This window comes from Trichogramma pretiosum, unplaced genomic scaffold, assembly GCF_000599845.2.
Source record: "Trichogramma pretiosum strain Unisexual culture from Peru unplaced genomic scaffold, Tpre_2.0 scaffold1, whole genome shotgun sequence".
NCBI lineage: Eukaryota > Metazoa > Arthropoda > Insecta > Hymenoptera > Trichogrammatidae > Trichogramma > Trichogramma pretiosum.
In genome coordinates, this window is record NW_019641703.1 from 4,335,638 (window position 1) to 4,356,090 (window position 20,453).

General features: G+C 38.8%; 1 protein-coding gene across 15 annotated transcripts in view; it reads right to left on the reverse strand.

Annotated features, from left to right (window-relative positions):
* Positions 1 to 87: 87 nt before the first annotated feature.
* The window catches only part of LOC106656063 (rap guanine nucleotide exchange factor 2-like), a 106,054-nt gene continuing 85,688 nt past the window's right edge, over positions 88 to 20,453 (reverse strand). For 4 of the 15 annotated variants that reach the window (XM_023462712.1, XM_023462705.1, XM_023462706.1 and 1 more), the window contains 13 exons: positions 12,777 to 12,989; positions 12,346 to 12,698; positions 11,614 to 12,081; positions 11,240 to 11,532; positions 10,769 to 11,111; positions 9,740 to 10,697; positions 9,428 to 9,665; positions 9,047 to 9,352; positions 8,556 to 8,876; positions 6,911 to 7,027; positions 5,314 to 5,631; positions 4,043 to 4,270; positions 88 to 2,649 (listed from right to left, as the gene is read on the reverse strand). In XM_023462712.1, the coding sequence (XP_023318480.1) occupies positions 2,618 to 2,649; positions 4,043 to 4,270; positions 5,314 to 5,631; positions 6,911 to 7,027; positions 8,556 to 8,876; positions 9,047 to 9,352; positions 9,428 to 9,665; positions 9,740 to 10,697; positions 10,769 to 11,111; positions 11,240 to 11,532; positions 11,614 to 12,081; positions 12,346 to 12,698; positions 12,777 to 12,989 (4,188 nt within the window). In that variant the 3' untranslated portion in view covers positions 88 to 2,617. Of the gene's footprint in view, positions 2,650 to 3,752; positions 4,271 to 5,313; positions 5,632 to 6,910; positions 7,028 to 8,555; positions 8,877 to 9,046; positions 9,353 to 9,427; positions 9,666 to 9,739; positions 10,698 to 10,768; positions 11,112 to 11,239; positions 11,533 to 11,613; positions 12,082 to 12,345; positions 12,699 to 12,776; positions 12,990 to 15,601; positions 16,588 to 20,453 lie in introns of those variants that run through there. The other 11 variants (XM_023462709.1, XM_023462707.1, XM_023462711.1 and 8 more) reach the window with 10 other exon arrangements.

The following is a 20,453-nucleotide window of genomic DNA, read 5'->3' on the forward strand; positions in this document are numbered from 1 at the left end:
ATGACATATAAATGCTTCTACAATGAGCAAAAATAGAATTTTTGTATTATGGAATATTCAGGTTACAAATATGAATAACTTAACAAGTTTATCAGATGTATTTGTATTTTTTCCATGAAAACATTTACATTGTGTGCTGGAAATTACATACAATTCGTTTAGGAAAATTTTCTTACGATGAGCAATAATATCAGTAAGCATTTATTCTTTAGAAATATATATCAATATATAGTTTTCGTTGCTTACTCAGCTATTACATTGCCACAATTCGAGAGATTGATATTATGTATCCTAACTGTAGATATACAACATTCTCAGTCATTCTAAATATGATTGAACGTCATCATTATCATTAGTATCTTAGTTTTTTCGCATTTTGTACTTTAAACATTCGTTAAGCTTTCACACTTTCTTTTCTTACGTATTATTGAAATGAAAAAAGGGAATCAAAATAATAAAATGAACAAAAGAGGGGTTTATTTTGTACTGGCATTCGAATTTTATTAGAAAAATTAAATACAAAAATTCTTTGCCTTTCTATTTTCGTTTTTCAAGATGCATACAACAAATATCAAGCTAATATTTTTAAGCTTACCATGAATAGAGTAAAATCTTGAAAATTACGAAAAAGTGAGTATATCCGAACTAATTAATATTATTAAAAGTTGTGAACGCAACAATTAAACATAAGAAAATACATGACTTTTGTTTTACACTGACTCAAGCTTTTTTCATTACATAATTAACGAATAAAAGAAACTTAGTTTCTTAACTTCAATAAGATCTCTAATTTTTTGATCGTTTGTTGATACTAATATTCCATGATTCATTCCTTGCAGTTTTACTCGGTCTACGAGCAAAAAATAAATTCATCAAGAAAATTGTATGAACAAAAATTCATGATTGGATCTATTTTCATACATTATCATCAATATTTTTCCAAAGAAATGATATTAATGTTACATTTTTATTACATTGTTCTCATCTGGAGAATAAAATACGTCAGCAGTAAATACTTGCGATAACTTTGTGCGCTTGTCTCGCAAGGATAATTTTTAAAAAGTTGGTCTCGATGATGGAATAAACGTCCTTGAACATTAATTACATTATTGAAATTTAGATCAACGCTTGTCATGCAAAAAGCTCTAAATTAGAGTGTATAAAATTAATAGAAATGCGACTGGAATGACAATGAAATACCAGATAAACTTATACATTACACGAATTTCTTCTTTTTTTTTTTACTTATGAAATATTTACAAACAAATGAGCACTTTTACTGTGAACGAGTTTATTAATACATGCAATATTTTATCTGAATCATCATTGCTGCAGATGAATTTAAATGCAAATCTGAATGTTTTATGAAAGCCTAAATAGACTTTTGATGTTTAAAAAGAAATAGTTATAGTGAACAATTTGAACCTTAAAAATGTCTAGTTTTCTCAAATTTATTAAAAATTGAAGCATAATTAATTAAATAAGTAAAGTATTTTCTTTGAAAACAATGATTTCTTGGTTATTTTCTTGTTCATCGAGTAAAGATAAATATATATTCCAAGACCGCTGACTTGATTACGGTTATACACATAATATTACAGATTCTAAAACGCATTTGAAATATGTACAATGAAGAATATTGTAAATGAATGTTTTTTATATTATTTATATAATATATATGTGGGTGTATGTGCTCATATAATTTTATCAGGGATGGTTTATATAGATCTGTTTATATAATATATAATAGATTGTTTTGACGGTATGGTTTGAACTTTAAGGGGGTGAGGTGAAATAACGCGTTTCTCAGTTTTCGTAAAAATAATAATTAATAATCTCTCGGGTCTACTATTTTAGTAACGGTTGCTGTTTCTTTGAACAATTATAATTGATCGTCATAATTTAACTATTTTACGACTAAAATACACATTTATGTACATAAAAAATATATATGGGACTACGTAAATATGTCGTAGGGATTCGGAAGGGCTAGCCACTAAAATTATATCGTACATTACGCTGCCTTCTTGATCTGCGGAGAATCTATCGATATGAATTATCATCTTTGGACTTGATTTATTACACATTTTCCGAATGCATATTATAATAACAACGGTGTACACGTTGCTAAATTGTTCATACATCATTTTATAGTCACATTAAAACATGCAAGTTACTTGTCCATTACTCACAACAATAAAGTTCCATTGAATGTTTTTGTATACAATATGATATTTCGCATTTGGCATTCGTTACGCAATAAACAAATACGCATTCATAAAGCACGAATACAGATACACACAAATTACGGTTCTTTCCACACAAACTCAAACATTATTGCAAGAATTTCATTCACGCGGATACGCAAACACGCACGTACATCAAAAGAAACGGACACTACACACGGCTGTACAGGAATTGTGTTGCATATATTTATAGTTGCGAAACGGTGCAGTTTAACAATTCAGAGTAGAGGTCCTTGATGGCTTCGCCGAGGCTGAACGGGTCTTACGCCACGAGGTCCTCGAACTACGAACGACGAGTGGAGACGAGGTTTGAGCTCACCGCTACAGGCGATAGACGCCGATCGTTCCGGGACTCGGCCCGGAAGCTGCTCCTATACAGCTGAGACTTGGGCATCGTCGTCGTCTATAAATAAATAAAAATGAGACATTAGTTCAAGAGTATTGAGTTAAAATAATTGGTCTGAAACGAGAGCTCGCTTCATGTTAAAACTACTTTTTAAAGCTACTGCTAAGAGATTCTGATTACCGATTCTTTATATTCCTTTCTTTGTTTCAATTTAAAATAAAATGCATAATTTCAATAAAGGTACATATTAATAAAATTAAACTGATTCTAAGAAATGGTGGGCCTTTTTTCTATGAATGATTACTAAGGCAATTACATGCTCCAATTACTAAAGGGGAGAGGCGGAGAAAGTTCGAAATTAAAACCAAGTTGTTTTAAAAATATTTCAATTCATTAAACCATTGAATCAATTGTGTTTAATATCATGGCTTGAAAAAGTAGTTTTGTTAAAAACCATTATTATTCATTAAATATCTATATTTCTTATAACATGTTTGATTTCGATTGATTAAAAAATAAAGCTTTTTGAAGCAAGCAAAAATTAAAAATATGCATGAGTCGATTAATTGAATGTAATAAATATAGATAAAATAAAAAAATATTAAAGCAAAAATTATAAACGATGCGTTCTAGTTATATAATATGGATGGATAATCATAAATCATCTAAGAATTGTAGTTTTTATAAAATTTAAGTAAATATTTTTGGACAATTTCAAGTTAAATATAAACTCTGTAAATAAATGCATGGTCTGCTAACGATACGGGTCATTTAAACAAAAAACCTATTTCGAGCGTGAATGATATATGAATAAACGTCTCTTGTTTGCTGAGCAATTTATGATAGTACGACGTCAATTAAGTCGTATTGTCTGATGACTTTCAGCTGTCGATACGAATTTTCGCAAATTAACACGACCTTATAAGTATTGAGCGCCTTTGGCACACACACAATGAATAAGTTGTAGGTAAAAAACACAGACATTAATACTTATCAATAAAAAGTTAGAAACATTCTCATAGATAAGCACATTCAATATTCATATGAATAGTTGATTTCACACCAAAAACGTAAACGTTTATAGTCGAGAAAACACCGACACATATTCGCTCACCTATCATTACAAGATGTATAAAAAGAAAAAAAATATGAAAATAAACCTTTGGAACTCGATGTCTGAGAGTCGTTTCGTTATCTAGTCAACGGAGTAACAGTCATTATAATAGACAGTAAGGTTGCAGTCGATGAATAATAGGCGTAGTAGTGACTATTTGGATGATGATTGGTGGATGATGGTGGCGATCGCTCGAACACACGAGTTGAACATTTTCCCTCTCTATCTCACTCTCTATCTATATTTCTCCCTCTCTATTTCTCTTTCACTCTCTCCCTCTCTCCCTTTTTTCTCATTGATGATGTTGTTGTGAGAGTGCGAATTGTGTTTATATACCGTCTTCGTGCTCGTTGTTGTAGGTCACTCCTTCGTGGCTATGGGCCCTTCCCAAACGATGGAGTCTGGCCATTTGTGCAGCGAGCTTGTAATCTGGCGGTATTGCGATTCCTGTCCTTAAATTATTCCTCGGACCTAACGGTGGTGGCAGAGGCGGTGGTGGCATACTGCTCGTAGCTGGCGATACTACGTTTGCTCCACCTAGAAAAGGTCCTTCGATTCCTGTTTCTATTCGTTTTTTTTTCATTTTTTTACGTTCTATTCAAGTTGATAACTTGAGTCTGCCTTTGAAGCAGGTGTTTCTTAAGGAGGTATCTAGCCAAGTATCGAGTCAGAATGAAAATTCAATTATTTACAATTCAAAAATGTTTAACTTTACTTTAAGCTTTAAAAAGATTCTCATTCCGACATTCGATACTTCAAACCGTACGAAGCCTTTTGTAATTTTCACCATTACGTAGTAACCCCATAACAAAAGCTCTAAAAATACCAAACTTCAACCTTCGCCCAAATCACCATTATAACCCAAAACAATGTATTTTTTTATTTAATATTTCAAGTGTCTTTTGAAATCGTCAGAGAATATATCGTCTCGCTCGAAATTTGTCTCTTTCTTGGAAAAAATGTACACTCAATTGTTATGTTATTCAATAAAAAAAACACCATGCGAGTGTGAATAAGATCAATGTGTATAAGAGAAACGTGCTAAACATGCAATAGTACGTTTTTCAAAGTATAATACAAATGCAAATATACATAAATTACAAATAGCAAAACTAAGCAAACCACACCAATAAGCAATCAAATAGCATTATAAGCAACATAAATGTACGCTGTGTTTGTTTTTTTTTAGCAAAGCAATTATTTTTGATTTGTGTATGAATGATCAAGTACAATTTCTAAAAAAAACTACATTAATACAATGATTTCTCTCAATAACTGCATGAAGGACGACAAATAGAAAGAATCTATGTATCTTAATGACGCCTTGTATTCACGCTTTTCAACAATATATAACACTGATGAGGTATGATCGTGATTTTTTTTCAATGTAACCATGACGTTTCCTACGAAGGTAGAGTTGCACAAACAATAAAAACACAGTACACGTGGTATTACAGTATAAATATCCAATAATAGAAATGCATCAGGTGGAGGGTTGGGTAGCAGTAAGTTTATAACGACGCGTCCTCATTGCCATCATCGACGATGACTCTGATGAAATTATTGTGGATGCCAGAGAGATGTGATTCTCGGACTGGCAGACTCACCGTCGAACGTACACAATGAATGATGTCTGTCGCGGGGCGGCGGTGGCGGCGTCGTAGCCACCTGTTGCTTCCGGCGCAGTACTTGCTGCTGTAGCTGCTGTTGTAACTGTTGCTGCAGTAGCTGGTGTTGATGTTGATGAGCGTGATGATGATATTGATGTTGTTGATGGTAATGGTGGTGGTGGTGGTGGTTGTTGTGATGATACTGATCGTCGTCCGAGGCCCCTGAGTCTAATCGGTTGCGTCGTGCTTGCGTCATGGGTAACGGAGGTAACACCGCGACCGCGTGCGGGAACGGCGGCAGTACTTGCATACCTGCTGTTTTTGCGTTTTTGTTCACACAAGGAGGGACAAGTGCGGCGCGTTACAGAATTATTACTTTTTTTAGATTTGTTTAATTATTTAAATTTCAGCTTCGCAGCATTTTATTATTATATTTATATTAACGCACGCGTGAGAGAGAATTTTTTTATTTCATTTGATTTTTATCATGGTTTGATATTTATAGCTGGTTCTGAATTGTATTCACAATATTTACAAATGATAATGAAGTGTACCTTTTATTTTAATGTGTTTTTTTCACAGTATTTACAATCAATGAAATAAAAAGTACACGATAAAATGTTTGGTAGTTTTTTGTAACAGAATTTATCGTTGTGAAATTGTTTAAGGTTATTCAACTTTGGCATTAAAGATCTCCGTATAATTTGTATTAAAAAAAAAAAATCGTGTGCAAGCATCTAATGATTTCATATAAAAATCTAATTTGTATAAAATTTAATCTCTAAAATTTAAATGATTTTAAAAAATCTGCTTGTCACTATCACTTTTCAACCGATTTAACTACATAATACTGATTTTAACTATGCATAAAAATCCACATCAATGACTTTACTAAGTATATAATATAATTATAAACGAAATAGTTTTCACTATTTTATCAAACATGCATTTATTGCCATAGCACATACTGGCAGAAATGAAGACAAATGAAAAAGACAAAAAATCATATGTAAAAGCCGGTTGGTTCGAAAAACTGGATGAAAACTCGTATACCGAGCACCGATAGCTACTGCGTGTTTGGTTATAAGTTATTGATTATCATTTACAGATGAAAATGAAGTATTATTCCTTTTTGTGCAAAATTAGTTAATTACAGTGATTGTTAATCTTTACATTTTCGAACCAGTTTTAGAACGTCTGACAAATTTTTCGATTCAAGCATACATATTGCAACTTTTTTAATATAGTAAAAAATATTTTCCGAACTAATGATTCTATAAAAAAACCACACATCTAATCAACTCATATTTACAATACTAAAAATCACAATAGTAGCTAATCGAAAAATGTCAACCAATTCAAACGAAACTAAGCAATTATCTTCGACAACGCGACTCATTGACAAATAAGACTGCACAGTAAGAAAAAAAGTACAGCAGCCGCGTACTACGAAGAAATTGGCTCGTTTCATCGTTTTGATATAGGCGCGCCAATTATACCATGAGTAATGCATTATTATTAAGTAACGATGTGATAATCAATAATATAGCTCAAGTCTCTCGATCATCTGGCAACCCGAGACAAAGATACGCACCTTGCATGGCTGAGTGTCTGCGCTGCGGTGGAGGCGGACTACCGCCTGCCTCGACGCTGCTCCCGCTGTGACTGTCCAACTGAGTGCTGTGACCACTGTCACTACTGGTCACCGAACCTAGACATTATATCAACGATTTCCGTCAACTCTTTTCATTCTCTCTCATTTTTGCCGTTTTGCCGTTTTACAGCTTCGTTAATTATCATTATTATTTCATAGACGAGCGCGCACGTACTACGGGAATGCTCTCGGCAAATATTGTTACCGCAGGGCCTATTCGCTCGATTTTCGATGTTTACTTTTATACAGAGTAATCGATGATAAATTATGAATCGCTAAAATGATCCATCAAAGCATCCATTAAGAGCTTAACGTGTAGGTTGCATCAATGAAATAATTATTAATTTATGTCATCTATGACTAACACTGAAATAGCATAAGCGTAATTAAGGTGTGCTGTTTCATACGTATATCAAAAGCATGTCTAAAAACAAGAATACAGCGATGGATCATCAGTGAAACATAATTCCATTATTTTTTGAATGATTTTGTTTGAAAAATAAGATAAATAATTAGTTTTTTTGATAGTGATATGTTACAATTTGCGCTCATACGTGTGATAATCGAAAGCCACTATAACATGAGCCACTACTATCGTGTGAAAGAGACTTCAAGATTTTTTTACGTGGTATTCACAATATCTGTGTATGTATTCAAGACATGGTTATTATTTTGAAATTGCGTGTGAATTTTTTAAAACAACCCGCGTGCAATCTGCATGACCAAGTCGAGCCGACATCGTGACTGGAATTTAGCAAACATTAACAATGCGCTTGTTGGTCTCTCGAAATAAGAGGCCAGGACAAAAAAATATACATACACACACCCACGGGTAATCATGTGATTGCGTGTGCGCGCGTACGTGTGTTATATGAACATGTGCAAAACAAAAGGAAGAGACCCTCGACTTTATTCCACACGATCTTTTCGTGTCTCATTTTTTAAATAGCTCTCTTTTTTTAGTCTAAATTAAGTTGACCCTCATCCCCTCGCGTATACGCGTGCTTTCTTTTAATCTTTTTCTATCTCTATTCATCGTACTATTCTCTATGCCTTATGGAGTTATTCATTTTTTTTTTAATGCAGAAAATGATGGCGTATGTAGTCATGTATTCATGAATAAAGAGAACAGTAAATACGAAAATAATGATAACTATGAAAGTCATACAAAGGTTTATAATAAATATAAAAACATTTGCTTTATAAGAAATGAGAAACGTCACAGTAAACAAGTTTCATAAAAAAAGCTAGCATTAGGTTTCATTAAAGTTACTATTTTCAGTTTGAAATGAATAATATCAGTATAATTTAAAGAACTACAAAAGAGACAGACTGTAGAATCTTAGTGTCTCGTAAAGTTAAAAAAAGGAAAAATTAAGTCGTTTGATTTGTGTCAAAGGCAAGCACTGCTTAATCTAACAGTCCATTGAACACAATATGCAAAAAATATTGTGTGTATAAATGTATGTGATAGAGAGTATAGAAAAAGATAAATAGAAATGTAGAATTATAGGACGACGGCGGCCAAGGTGTCGAGTGCTTTTAAAAAAAGGCTAACAAATTTTTAACACCAATGCTCACTCACCACTGGTCAGAGTCTTTCTGAGAGGTTGCAAATTGCTCAGGCTTGTTACGCTACTGCTCTCGGCGCTGAGGTCAACGGGTGGTGGAAGACTCGACGGTGTGTCGCTGTGCGAACGCTCGTGCATAGGCGCCCTACTGCCTGCCGAACCGACTCGTCTCGGCGCGGCTGGCGAGGACTCAATGCCCGAGTGAATACCCAAACCAGGTACCGGTAGCGGTGGTGGTGCATAGTGCTTCGGTTGATACGGTCGTGTCTTGTGTGGATCTGATAAGGCTAACATTTTACGTACTGCTTGTGGCGACGCTGCTCCAAACTTCGTACCTGTATGGATGTAATAAGTACTATAGAACAACGTTCAAAGAAGACAGATTTTCAAAGCAATTTAACAATAAACTATTGATATCTAATTCAAGTTTCAATCATCGCTTTAATCAATCAGCATTAAAACGGAATAGTAAGTATGAAAACTTGAATCAAGAATCAAAGTTTACCTTGTATGCTCTTTCTGCCCTCACTTGTACTACTAGCACTGCTCGTCGTTGACAAGGTTGGAGATGGATGTCTTCTGCCCCGCGAGCTACTGAGTGGGACCGAAGAAGCCATTCCTCCGACTTGTCCAACGTGTGGTTCACACTCAACCGATAACTGGTGGAGTTTTTCCTCGTCCGTAATGACTTTCATATCACCCAGATATGCTTTGACTCGACGAACCATTTGTGCTTCTTCGAACATTTTCTTTGGATTTGGTGCTGCCGCTGACTTTTTACGTCTTTTCACTGTTGCGGTTTGTTGCGTCGCTATAATATAGTAAGTAATTTAAAATGACGAGTGAAATAGAAATTTAAATTGGCAATAATTATCAAAATACATACTAAGAGTTTGGGTACCAGTTGTCATTTGATTCAACGCTACCATTGCAGAACTTGGTGGTTGCCCTCCACGTTCTAGCATGGTCATCAAGTCATAGGCCGATGAACACATGTTCGTTAAGTTACGAACTTCTTTGGCAATCATCCGAAGCTTCTCGAAATTCACTAATCCTTCTACTTCGGAATCATTTCCAAGATGAATAAAGGTAAGATCTTTTTTAACTACTGGATAAAATGGAATCTAAAAGAGAAGAAAACGATTGATTAAATATACTGAAATCGACAAACGTGAAATTAAAATTCAAAAAAACTTACGATTGGAGCTGGTTGAGTTTGTTCGCTGGCAACCAATTGTCTATATTTGCTCATATTGCGACTCGGATCCATAAGCTCTTGCAAGTCGCTGAAGAGTCTTTGATACTTGCTTGGCAGCTTTTCCCAGGAAGATCTAAGCCTCGATACCGCCCCGTGACCCAAACCTGAGATAATTGCAAACATTGAGTTGAAGTTTTTACACTCCTTGCATTGGCGAGCTATCTTGATGAACTGTTTGATAATTTTGCTTCGTCGGACGACATTATGTTCCGAACACACTTCGGTTACAACCCAAAACATTTCTCGATTAACGAGCTCGGCAAATTGTCTCAACATTGGTGTACCATATTTACTCTTCAATTCGAAAAGATCGTCAACGTATTCTGTTGACTCAATTTGTCGGAAAATACTGTAGTCTTGTAAAGTTAATTGAATAGCAACTTCGCCAGCATTTAGCTGCAGGAAGTGCACCTGCGATTCTCGCACCAATTCAGGTGCCTGCTCATCGGCTACAAGCGTTTCCGATATACCATTAGTTTTCAGGTAATATCTGGAGCTCAAACCGATTCTTTCTGCGAGGTTTTGCAACTGGTCTGGCAGTCGTTTTTGTTTGATCATTCCACCTTCACCAACGCTGACTTCGGCTAATGAAAAATTGGAACTGCTTTCCGTAATACCGAATTCTCGTAGAGCCAACATGACAACTTCGTGAGCGGTCGTTTCTTTGTGCACGAGTAAGTATTTGCAAGTTTGGTCTGCTTTGTACACTTTTAGAACGTGTTCTGGATAATCTGGTGCACGTACTTCATCGTACGTGCTATAGAGTGAGGTTAAATCTGGATTCGAACGCGAGTGATAGAGATTTGAAGTTTGATTGGCGAGTCCAGTACCCGGTGGCGAACGTGGAGGACCAAGCGGATCATCTGCGTGCATTCCGTCACTGAAAGCCAAATGAAACCTTAGTTTCTCCAATATTAGTAACAGAAAAATAAAAAAAAATAAAAATGTTAGGGTGAAATAAAAGCTTACTTGATCATATTTTTTGGCAAAATATTCATTTTCATAAGAGCCCTCTGAAACCTTTTTCTTGGCCCAAGAGTCATGAAACCTTTATGCTCTTTTTTCACATCTTTACAAGGCGACGTATTGTTACTATCAGAGGGATTGAGTATAGTTCCACTAATTGCTGGGTTGACTGGGTTGATTGGGTTGATTGGATTGACTGAGTTATTAGTTGGGGTCGCGGGTTCACCGCATGATGATAGTCTTATTCCTGAATCAGTGGATATCCTTGGAAGATACTCCGGTTTGTTTTGGGGCCGATTGCGCGGTCGCGTCGAGTTATCCGGTTGTTGCAACATCTCCTTAAACGCTGTAAAGTAACGATACAAATGAATTCCTGGTCACTGACATAATACTGTTATCAAATCGCAAATAAATAGTCATCATTTTAGTACGATGACACACCCGATATTGAACGATAAGAGAAAAATATCTTACCTAAGAGATTTGATTTTACAGTGATGCTTAGATGTGTTGATCCTCGAAGGATTTCCAAGGCTTTAGCGTGATTAACATGTTCGAAACTCTGTCCGTTAACTTCGAGCATTTGATCACCTCGTTTCAAGCCGACATCTTCGGCTTTGGATTTTTTCTCTACTTGAGAGATGAAAATGCCGAAACCTCTTTCGTAACCTCCCAGAATATTAAAATGTAGCACCTCGTCTCTGCTCGGCCGTGTTAACACGATGTTTCGCGTTCTTGCTTTAGCAGCACAAGCTATGAGTAATAACCTGGAATATTAAAAATATTTTTACATAAGACACAATACATAAAAAGCAGTCCAAATAATTCCGATTGAATTGATGGCTAACCTTTGCTGTCCATGCATCTTTTCTTTTTCTAAGCAAGCTTCGAATGCGTCTAAGAATTCCATCATCGCGGGATCGGTTTCGAAGTCCGTGAAGTGGTTGTTGACCCATAGCAAGACAACTCGCGCGACTTTGTCTCTAACGTGCGATTGTTCGAACCACTCGAGCAGCTGCTGTGCAACGAACAACGGATTTTCTACGAACGTCCTGTGTGTGAGCAAAAAGTCCTCAACGTACGTTGGGTCGTTAATACTGTTTTCTTCGACGAGTTGAAGCATCAAACGCTCTGCCGTGCCTCTGATAACAACGTGTCCGCGGCGAGCACCTGGTGTTCCTTCCAAGGAGCCTCGCAGTTCTGTCACAAGAATCACATGGCCATTTTCCTCATGCCGCCTTGTGTTTTCTTCGCCTTGATGCTGTATTCGATAATAATCTGCTTGTGTTACGCACACGAATTGGCAGTCATCGCATCTGCAAAGATTTCAAGTCGATTAGTTACTTGTTATCAATGATCAATCATGTAGGTATTTGTATGGCATTCATAATACATTGAGATTTTTTACTGATTAAATATTATTGATATGAGCATTTTTAACAGAGCATGATTGCAAGGTAAAGAGTGTTTTAACTTTGCGATAAATTGATAGAAAGTATGAATCATCGTGAATGAAAATAGTTACAAATGCTCTTTTAAAACATAGTTTAAAACATTTTTTCATTTGAAAATATTCTTACTTTGTCCTCATAACTCCTCTGTGGAGCAGTCTATCCATGGTTGGGAGAATTCCAAAACTGTCACCTACTGACATTGTTTCAACATCTCCATTACTGAATTCAACTTCTACAGTACCATTGATGAGAACACTCCAACTGTCCAATTCTTCTCCATCTGTTAAAACTATCATTCCAGATCGTTCTACAACAGCAAATACCATGACTGCGCATAGAGCTCGTCTCACTGCCAGGGTCATGTTGGTGAACGCTTTCAGATGTTGTGTGAATTCTAAGAGAACTTCAATATCGTCTTCATTTCTATCTACAGGATCTTTTTCTAAACATTCCCTGACTGTGTCTCTAACAGTGAGACTCTGTAAATGATAAAAATTAGTTCAATGTAAATTTAATTACTCAAAAAATGATAAAGCTTAAAAAAAAATTCAACTCACATCCATGCTTTCTGCAAGGTCTTCCTCTTCATCGCTATCCACTATGGACTCCACTAGTCCTGAGAGATCCACTTCATCTGGATCTTGATCCAATGAACTTTGTACAGAAGTCATGGTATCTGAGCCACTGTAAGCTGAGCTTGTATCGCTAGAATGACTACTTCTATTAGACTTCTGATAAAGCTCAGGCCTTCCAGTGAGACCTTGTGAAAACTGTAAAAAGAAAAAAAATTTTGGTCAATTTATGAACAATCACCAATAAAGAAAACAATTGTATGATGAATAAATTCAATATTCTGAATCACTAATATGAACTATAATTAATATGGAAATCCTCCACCCATTTATCATCATTCTCACTTTATACAACAATGCAGCAGATCAAAGGAAATTACAGCAATGCATCAAGCCTTGGTCATACAAAGTATCATTAAATATTTATGCAGTCATTCATGCAATCAAGGAGTTAATCACCATTAAAATTCCTCGCAAGCCCAGTGTGTACGTCTGCGTGATTATACTCGATACACAAACTCTCTTACTGTCAAAACACACGTAGATTATTCATCGAGGAGTCGTGTGTTTTCGCGAGCCAGACTCTGTTTATTTATCATCAAAACCGAATTGACCCAAACAATCGTTAAAAGGTAAGTTGCGATGTGTGCAGTGCGAAAATTTAAAGAACCCCTACGCGCGTGTTCGAGTGTCTCTCTCTCGCTTTAACGGTTTACCCCTTAAAAACCCAAACAACAACAAAAACACGGCGACCTACTTCACATTTCGTTTGAATAATGCACGTGTTTATGCTGCTATGTATATTGTGTCTGTGCGAGTGTCTTGTGTGTATGGCGGTATATATATATATACAGCAGCACACAACAGAGATACATATAAATATAGAGGCGCGCTGGATCGAGAGAGGAGGTCACGGATGAAGTATACAGTTGCCTGAGCAACTCGAATTCCATAAAGCGATGTGCTTTTCCCTTTGGAAAATTGAATTTTCTCAAAGGGGCAACACACAGGCCACCGTGCGCGGCATTATAACATACACCGTCGTGTATATGCTATATTTGAAAAGGCTCTGTAATAACTGCATATAGCGGTAGCAGCAGAAACGACAGATAGTTGCTAATGCGTTCACGGGTAAGTGTACGACGGCCTACTGTATCGTAGTTAGTACGTAAACACGAGGGTACACACACGTACACACAATCGTGTATAGTTGTGTATTATATTACTCGAGCGATTGCTCTATATATAGGAGAAAAAGATAGACGCACACGGGTCCCATGTAGGAGCATCTGCCTATATATACAATATGCGGGCGTTCATATAAATGTACACGTATATTACACAGCCAGCCGAGAAAATTATATTTCAACGACATTTCATAAGGTTATATAGGACGAGCGAGCGAGAGAAAGATTTAAATAACGTCATTAACGCGTCGCGATTCGTCTCATTTTTTCAGTCGGGGGGTCTCTCTCTCTCTCTCACGGGTCCCTTATCGAAATTGCCGGCGGCGACGACGGCAGTCGTCGTCGGGCGCGACGGCGACTCCTCGTTTACAATAATAGCGCGTTAACGAACGAAACTGCATTATTATTACTCAAACTGATCTTTTTAAATACGGCGTAACGCGTGTAATCTCGGCGCCTAATGCCATCACAGCGATAATGTCAATAAATATCACATATCTCTCTTTCTCCGAGTGTTTTTCCTCCTCCTCCTCGCTGTCATGTTTCCATCATCTTTATCATTATAATAACACGAAACGTATATATTATTTATATATTGTATAGAGCTCATAGACGACATCATAGACAAGCTTCTCGCGCAAATGCAATCACAACACAACGAGAGTTCAATCTCGGAGTTGTATAACTGCCGTTGCCGTAAAACGTGTATGCAATAGGTATGTGTGTACTACACACACACATACACGTAGTAAGTATTATTTATATATAAAAAACGCCATGAGCAACGGAGCGAGCGAGAAAGAAAGAGAGAGAGAGAGAAAAGAGACCCGTGATGCAGTGTATCTATATAGTTGGCGCGCGGCAGAGTATGGCATGGCAGGGGCCTGTCGCTCTCCGCTCCTCGACGTTCTCGCTCGGCTCGGCTCTTACGTTGGGCTTCGCCAGAGCTCAGGCAGGCAGGCAGGCAGGCAAACGGCGGCCATGAAAAGTCGCATTCATACATATCGTATACTATATACTACACAACACGCAGGCCGCGCGCGCGCGTATTATTATACACAAAACACGCACACGACGACCGGACCCATATGTATAATGCACTTTAAGGAATATGTGTATGTGTGTGCGTAAACGGTGCTGTATCGGGGGGCCCATTTGTATACATTTTCGATGCGAAATATGAAAAAAAAAACAAAAAAGCAGAACACTGCTCCGAGGTGCGTGCACGACTCTCCCGATATAATACACGCGAAAAAGAGAAAGAGTGAGAGAAAGAGATCGAACGGCCGTAGGGCCTGAGTTATATATTGCTCCGATACATACGTAGCAGTGTATGTGTAAGTATATACGCCGTATATAGCTGTATATATATTTATACACATAATACACAGATGCGTAATGTATCTCAGAAACGTGAGAAACGGAATGATTCACGCGCGCCGCGACTGGGGTATAACATTATCGGAGCTCTGGAGCTCTGCCTCGCGGAGGCTCTCGTCGTCCAACGTCGAACGTCTCGTAATGTCCACGCCGTTTCATCATCAATCGTATTATTATTATTATTATTATTATTCGATGGAAGGAGTCCAAACGTACACAGACAGACGAAGCTGGAAAACTCACTTGATACATGCCGCTGCAAGTATCCATCTTGAGCTGCTTGATTTTCTCGCTGCCGTTCTCGTACATCTTTTTCAACATGTCACACGCACTTATGTCAGTTGCTGAGCCACCCAAATCTATTGTCGCTGCTCCTCGGCACCAGCAGCATTTTGTACTTTTATTATTTTATTACCGTGATATTATTGTCGTGTAGCAGTAAGATAGTTATGTCGAATGCGCGCACAAACACACACACACACGAACTAAACGTTGGAGTTGTAATAGTTGTAGTACGTTATAAACTGTGCGAGAGTACGCTGCTGAAAGAGCGCCTGGAATCGAGTCACACGTACAGCACGGCACTACACACAAATACACTTATACTATACACGCCAGCACATTCGAGAGAACAGTCGGTCGCACAGAGAGTCGCGCGGATATACGTGTGTGTGTGTGTGTGTGTGCGTGCGTATTACTGAGAAACACTGCCTGGTGCGATGCACTCGAGAGTCAGCCTGCTGCACGAGCGCGATTCTTGCTTGCACTGCACGCACACAGCTCGCACACAGACGGACTTGTAGCACTCACTATATATACTCGCACACAACAGCAATACAGCAGCTGCACTTGTGGAGTCAACTTCTCTTATTTAGAAACTTCGAGGATACGTTGTACCAGTAGGATCGAGCTCTCAACTCTGCGAAGCACAGAGCACCACCACAGCAGCACACGACGCACGAAATAATAAATATCGAGGTCGACGTCGTACTTCGAAGCTGCACTGCACTGCATCAACGCACTACACTCTCGACTCGTCGTGATATACCTTTTTTTGTATATACACAACACACACACACTAAAAGGCGCGTCGTACACCACCAGACAAAAACATATACACACACGGACGAAATTCTCCGCTGTATAATACGCCAAGTCTCCTTCTCTCGCGGGAGAGCGTGCGGAGGAGATGGCGAGGAGAGCCGAAAAAGAGAGAACTGTTGCTCTCGCTATATACTAGCGGCAGCAGCGAATTCCACTGACTGTCGCGGCGCGCGCGCGCACAATATAAAATACAACGCGAACGAGCGAGCCGAGCGAGCCGCGTATATATCTTGCTGTATGTGTGTGCGAACGAGGAGAACGAGGCGCTGCCTTCTCTCTCTACTCCGTGCTCAGCGCTCGGAAGTCGACCTATACAACGCAGCACACACTGCGAACACTCCGCTCGCAAATACACGAGAAACGCGGCTGGCCTATACTTACACACACACGTATATCGTCGTACTATACGTCTGTTTCGCTCGCACTCGTTGCTCTTAGCAGTACTCCGCTCCTATATAGTATACCGTGTGCTGCTGCAGCTCTCTTGCAGCCCGACGATACTTCGTTTGCTATGTATATGTCTGTGTGTGTGCAGTTCAAGTTTCGCCTGTGTGTGCGTTTTTCGCTCTATCCCTTCCACCACCGCCACTGCTGCACACTACAACACACTTCGACTCTCTCGATTGCGGCGGCGACGGCGGCGGCTCTGTCCCTGTTGCACACTAAAGCTGCTGCCACCGCCGCCGCCGCCGCCGTTGCCGTTCAGCGCGAGAAAATCAAACTGCACGACTACTTGCACACGGCGATTCTATCAATTATTATTATTATACGTTGCATATAAATTTGTAATGTCATTTCGTTTTTATTTTAATTAGTTAATCAGTGACTTGAATTTCTCACTTTATTAATGGAAAATGACTTCCAGTAAGCCGATATGCAAACTCGCGCTCGTGCGAGGGGAAAAACCTTAACTAACGACTACACTATAACTAATCATTGATAATTATTGAAAATCATTAAAAAGCGATTAGTTCGTCCATCCTCGTAATAACGACCATCGCTGCTGCATATTTTCATTATTATACACATTATTATAGAAGCTAAAAAGCTCACGCGCGGCCCGCGGGGAATGTTGACAACAACACTGTTCACCGCGCGCGCGCGCGCATCGATCGTCGCGATTTGATAAAACAATCGACGACTCGCCTGCCGCGCGCGTGTGTGTATATTATTATTTCGATTCGATCGGCTGTAGCAGCAAAGCCTTATCAACCTCGAATGCTCGACGTGCCATTCGAACGATTGCCGATCGCGAGAGAGACTTTTTTTTTCTCTCTCTCCTATATAATGTATTGCCGATACATTGGCGCGCGAAGGTTTATTTTTTTTTTACACACACATACGCGTGAATGGAAAATCAAAGAAGCGATTCTTCTTCTTCTTCTTCTTTTTGTCTTCTTCTCTCTTTCTTTAACTCCGAAGTCGATTCGTAAGCAATTTCTCACGGATGGAGAGTTCAGAGTATCCGTTCCAGTCTTAGTAAACATTATATAGTATACGCTCGCGCGCAGCTTTTTTTTTTACAGGAAATTTTAGAAAAGGGAAAGTATACGTAAGTGTATACGCACTAAAGAGTCGCGAGACTAATGCGCGGTACATCTCCTGTGTATGTTTGTGTGTGTGTATTTGTTTACACGTATGCGTGCGTAGATACACTTACCGAGTCTCGCGCGTTTGTATAAAGAGAAATGGCCCCGCGTGTAGCGGCCGACCGCTGAGTGTGTCAGTTTTCAAATTAGCATAAATCAAAGCGGGCGTTTATAATGCTCCCAATATCTGTCTCGATTTTCACGATTAAAAGTTTATGTATCGCGAGTTCGAATGCGTACGGTAGAAATAGCCGGGGACTTTATATTATGAACGTTTATATTTCGCGAGCGCAGGCTTTTATCGTGATAAAATAATGATATAAGTCCGCGGAGAGGCGAATAATTTATAAAGTCTTTTAAGCAATTTGCCGTCGCGCATTAAAGTGGAAAAGCTATATATGCGAAATAGAGAGAAAGAGAGTTAGATATTATAACGACGTTAAATTATCGCGATGGCGATTTTTTTTTTCAGCTTCGAGCTTTTCGAGCGAAATATACATAAGCCGTTGATAAAGAAAACTCGCGGCGGATATATTGAATAACGGTCTGTGGAGCATGAATTATTGTTACGAAAAAAGACATAATAAATTCGTCTCGTTGAATTCTCTCTTCTCGTAACTTTTGCAGCTGCACGCGACATTTGTCTCGTTATATTATACACCGAGCTGCCTCCTAACTCAACTACGGTATCAAATTTATAAATCGAGACGAGCAATTAGATGATTTTCTCTATAAGTGTCGCGAGCTACTGCTGCTGCCTGCCGCGAAAATTGATACGACGTCGCGTCGTATTATAGGTATACGTATACAAAAAAGCACGAGAGTATATGATATACAGTAGCGGAAAAAAAATTCTGGGTTAATCGTCGCTCGTAGCTGATGCTATACTGCTGTGTTATATTATACCGGCGAACAAACTCGACAGAGACAGAGAGAGACGAAGTTTATAACAATTAGCGGCAAACTTGACCTTCTCGTCATTAAAGCCATCATCATCATCATCCGCTGCAGCAGAAACTCTCGTGCAATCTACGTCGTTGTCGTCGTCGCAATTCGCAAGAGAAACGATCATCATCTTCTCTTGAAAAATATCATACCGTCGTCGTGCGCGGAATGGCCTCTTGGTAAACTGCAGCAGCAGCAGCGGATCGAAAATGCGTCGAGAGAGAGAGAGAGAGAGACGAGTCTCGAGACTCGCTCTTATACATGTAACTACGTTGTTGCGTTATATTTTCTCTGTAACGCAAGAAACTCCCCGATGCAACTTTATTTATATGTTACAACAATGGCATGGGCGCGGGCTCGAGTTAACGAAAATTAAGCACTGTTTTCTGCTCTATTATGCTATTCTTTCGCATTATATTATATCGCAGCTGGCTCGTGCACGTGCGTTATATATCTCAATGCGCGCAGCAACACACATGAAGTACAACAACGAAACGGGACGAGTGTTTGCGCTCGCGGCAAAAGCTGAAAAAGCTCTCTCGAGCGCTGGCCACAAAGGTGCCGGAATTTATGTACGTCGTTTAATTAGTAGAAAATGCGCGCGCGTGGCGAGACAACAACAACAACAACGACAACGACAGCGACGACAAAAAACCAAACGAATTTTCCCGGCTTTCTCTCCAAACGCGAAGCAAGCGACGTTTCTCGCGTCCTTTTAATCGTCGATGCCTCTCGATATTACTACTACTACTACTGCTGCTGCGACTACTCGGCTACAACTTTAATATATTTTCCATCGTTTGTGTGACTCGTATAACCGGATAAAGCACCAAAGTATCGTATATACTACGCATATATACATAGAGGTGCAGGCCGCGGTGTAAGCACGCGCGCGAGCGAGAAACGAGTTTGTCGGCGAGGAAAAAAAAAATTTGTTGGAGCTCTCGATCGCTGCAGCAGCGGCAGCAGCAGCACCCGGGTGTATTATACGTATCGTAAACGTGCGGAGTGAAAGGCGAAAGCGTAAATATAATATAAGTAGCCGCGGGGGTGGCGATGGAAATTGGAAGAAAATCGATACTTAGGGATGCCGCGCGCACAGCTCTTAGCATTACATAGCGGACATCTGTGCCTGCCTGCATATGTGTTTAATATTATAAGTCTCGACCGTCCCGCATACAATCCACTGACCATGCGTATATATATTGTACGATCGTGAGTCACACGCCCCCGCGCGCCCCGAACGAATTCATCATCTCTCGTATACATACAGCCGAAGTGTAGTGATTACTTACAAGTGAGTCTCGCAGCTCTCTCTCTCTCTCTCTCTCTTGTGCATCACATGTATATAATATAATAACCGCGCACAAATTGTGCGCGCGTAAAAGCTTCATACAGGAGAGAAATGGAAAAATTACTGCAGGCAATGTACCAGCGATAAATTCATATGATATAGG